The sequence below is a fragment of the Salvelinus sp. IW2-2015 genome, unplaced genomic scaffold (assembly GCF_002910315.2).
Source record: "Salvelinus sp. IW2-2015 unplaced genomic scaffold, ASM291031v2 Un_scaffold2268, whole genome shotgun sequence".
Classification (NCBI taxonomy): domain Eukaryota; kingdom Metazoa; phylum Chordata; class Actinopteri; order Salmoniformes; family Salmonidae; genus Salvelinus; species Salvelinus sp. IW2-2015.
In genome coordinates, this window is record NW_019943595.1 from 88,501 (window position 1) to 92,046 (window position 3,546).

Sequence of the window (3,546 nt, forward strand, 5' to 3'; positions counted from 1 at the left end):
GTTAAACCCCCCACCTCTCCCCCTCTCCTCCCCCAGCGTTTAAGGGTTAACCCCACTCTCCTCCCACGTAAGGTAACCCCACCCTCACCTCCCCTCTCCTCCCCAGGTAAGCGTAACCCACTCACCTCCCCTCTCCTCCCAGGTAAGGTAACCCCACTCTCCTCCCCTCTCTCCCCAGTAAGGTAACCCCCACTCACCTCCCCAGTAAGGTAACCCCACTCTCCTCCCCTCTCCTCCCCAGGTAAGGTAAACCCCACTCTCCTCCCCTCATCCTCCCCAGGTAAGGTAACCCCACTCTCCTTCCCTCTCCTCCCCAGTAAGGTAACCCCAGGTAGGCTCAGCCCACTCACCTCCCCTCTCCTCCCCAGGTAAGTAACCCCACTCTCCTCCCCTTCTCTCCCCAGGTAAGAACCCCACTCACCTCCCCTCTCCTCCCCAGGTAAGGTAACCCCACTCACCTCCCCCTCCTCCCCAGTAAGGTAACCCCACTCACCTCCCCTCTCCTCCCCAGGTAAGGTAACCCCCTCACCTCCCCTCTCCTCCCCAGGTATGGTAACCCCCACTCTCCTCCCCTCTCCTCCCCAGGTAAGGTAACCCCAGGTAGGCTCAGCCCACTCACCTCCCCTCTCCTCCCAGGTAAGGTAACCCCACTCACCTCCCCTCTCCTCCCCAGGTAAAAACCTCCACTCACCTCTCCTCTCCTCCCCAGGTAAGGTAACCCCCACTCTCCTCCCCAGGTAAGGTAACCCCACTCACCTCTCCTCTCCTCCCCAGGTAAGTAACCCCACTCTCCTCCCCTCTCCTCCCCAGTAAGGTAACCCCAGGTAGGCTCAACACACTCTACCTCCCCTCTCCTCCCCAGGAAGGTAAACCCCAGGTAGGCTCAACACACTTCACCTCCCCTCTCCTCCCAGCCCGGTTGGTGTTGACCACCACCTCTCTGCAGGCGTTAGTCTCTGTGTTGTAGATCAGCAGTTTCAGAGGTTTCCCCTCGTGGGTCTCGATCAGCGAGAAGAAGTCCTCCGACTGAGGACAGACACCGAGATCACAGTGCCAATTGTTTATTGCGGCGGGTTATTTTCCCACTAAATTAAAAGGCAACGACCTAGTCAACAACTTTAAAAACGTTAAGAACGTGAATGATTAGGCTCACATCCTGCAACACCTGGTCTGCTCCAACGATGAAGTCACTGTGGGCCTGAAGGCTGGCCAACGCAGCTGGTGAGTTCACATCCACATCCTAGAGAAAATAACACACAGAACAGCATGATGTGTTGATGATGATGATGATGTGAAACAACATGTAGGATCTCAGACAGACCAGACCAGACCAGCCAGCCAGCCAGCCAGCTCAGACAGACCAGACCAGCCAGAGACAGACAGACAGACCAGACAGACCAGCGACAGACAGACAGACAGAGACAGACCAGACAGAGACAGACCAGACAGACAACTGATCACGCCACAGATGAAACAATACCTAGTTGTTTGAAATTGTAGCCGTGTGTACGTTTATCTACTACCACCTAACCGTAGCCTCATCGACAGCCAGGCAAGTTCTCACCAGCACATGCCAGACGTTCTCGTTGGCTCCTTGGTAGCTACAGAACCTGACAGACGCCCCCAGCAGGCCCTGTCCTCCCCACATGTTACTGGGCACCACCTCCACCTCCCTCAGCCTCATGGTCTTAGTGCTGTACACCTCCATGGTCACGGCCTTCTCCACGTTAGTCTTCAGAAGGTCCTTCAGCATGTCATTCTCCTGGTTCTGGACACAAGTTAGTTTGTCAGTTGGAAATATGTTGGAAATGTGCAACACGTGGGTGGGGCTTGTGTGTGATAGATTAGATAGAGGAATTGAACAGAGTATCTAAGATGTATTTTATATTAATCAAAGGTTTATAGTAGAAATATAGAAGATGAGATCACAATGCTCTGACTAACTCACCAGTCTGTGGTCTCCTAGAGAGAGGATGAATCTGACTAACTCACCAGTCTGTGGTCTCCTAGAGAGAGGATGAATCTGACTCTCCAATCCTCTCTCTCTAGGAGCACCACAGACTGGTGAGTAGTTAGTCAGATTCATCCTCTCTCTGAGGAACCACAGACTGGTGAGTTAGTCAGATTCATCCTCTCTCTCTAGGAACCACAGACTGGTGAGTTAGTCAGATTCATCCTCTCTCTAGTGAGACCACAGACTGGTGAGTTAGTCAGATTCATCCTTCTCTCTAGGAGACCACAGACTGGTTAGTTAGTCAGATTCATCCTCTCTCTAGGAGACCACAGACTGGTGAGTTAGTCAGATTCATCTCTCTCTAGGAGACCACAGACTGGTGAGTTAGTCAGATTCATCCTCTCTCTCTAGGAACCACAGACTGGTGAGTTAGTCAGATTCATCCTCTCTCTCTAGGAGACCACAGACTGGTGAGTTAGTCAGATTCATCCTCTCTCTGGAGACCACAGACTGGTGAGTTAGTCAGATTCATCCTCTCTCTAGGAGACCACAGACTGGTGAGTTAGTCAGATTCATCCTCTCTCTAGGAGACCACAGACTGGTGAGTTAGTCAGATTCATCCTCTCATCTCTAGGACCACAGACTGGTGAGTTAGTCAATTCATCCTCTCTCTGGGAGACCACAGACTGGTGAGTTAGTCAGATTCATCCTCTCTCTGGAGACCACAGACTGGTGAGTTAGTCAGATTCATCCTCTCTCTGAGGAGACCACAGACTGGTGAGTTAGTCAGATTCATCCTCTCTCTCTAGGAGACCACAGACTGGTGAGTTAGTCAGATTCATCCTCTCTCTCTAGGAGACCACAGACTGGTGAGTTAGTCAGATTCATCCTCTCTCTGGAGAGACACAGACTGGTGAGTTAGTCAGATTCATCCTCTCTCTGGGAGACCACAGACTGGTGAGTTAGTCAGATTCATCCTCTCTCTAGGAGACCACAGACTGGTGAGTTAGTCAGATTCATCCTCTCTCTCTAGAGACCACAGACTGGTGAGTAGTAGTCAGATTCATCCTCTCTCTCTAGGAGACCACAGACTGGTGAGTTAGTCAGATTCATCCTCTCTCTAGGAGACCACAGACTGGTGAGTAGTCAGATTCATCCTCTCTCTCTAGGAGACCACAGACTGGTGAGTTAGTCAGATTCATCCTCTCTCTAGGGAGACCACAGACTGTGAGTTAGTCAGATTCATCCTCTCTCTCTAGGAGACACAGACTGGTGAGTTAGTCAGATTCATCCTCTCTCTCTGGAGACCACAGACTGGTGAGTTAGTCAGATTCATCCTCTCTCTCTAGGAGACCACAGACTGGTGAGTTAGTCAGATTCATCTCTCTCTAGGAGACCACAGACTGGTAGTTAGTCAGATTCATCCTCTCTCTCTAGGAGACCACAGACTGGTGAGTTAGTCAGATTCATCCTCTCTCTCTAGGAGACCACAGACTGTGAGTTAGTCAGATTCATCCTCTCTCTCTAGGAACCACAGACTGTGAGTTAGTCAGATTCATCCTCTCTCTCTAGGAGACCACAGACTGTGAGTT

At 51.3% G+C, this 3,546-nt stretch overlaps 1 protein-coding gene across 1 annotated transcript in view; it reads right to left on the bottom strand.

The window, feature by feature from the left end:
- Positions 1 to 3,546, bottom strand: part of LOC112073459 (Golgi reassembly-stacking protein 1) — a 23,224-nt gene that overhangs the window by 11,114 nt on the left and 8,564 nt on the right. Inside the window, exons 3-6 of the mRNA XM_070440152.1 lie at positions 1,565 to 1,770; positions 1,154 to 1,240; positions 898 to 1,026; positions 89 to 168 (exon numbers count right to left, since the gene is read on the bottom strand). Of these exons, the coding sequence (XP_070296253.1) occupies positions 89 to 168; positions 898 to 1,026; positions 1,154 to 1,240; positions 1,565 to 1,770 (502 nt within the window). The remainder of the gene's footprint in view (positions 1 to 88; positions 169 to 897; positions 1,027 to 1,153; positions 1,241 to 1,564; positions 1,771 to 3,546) is intronic.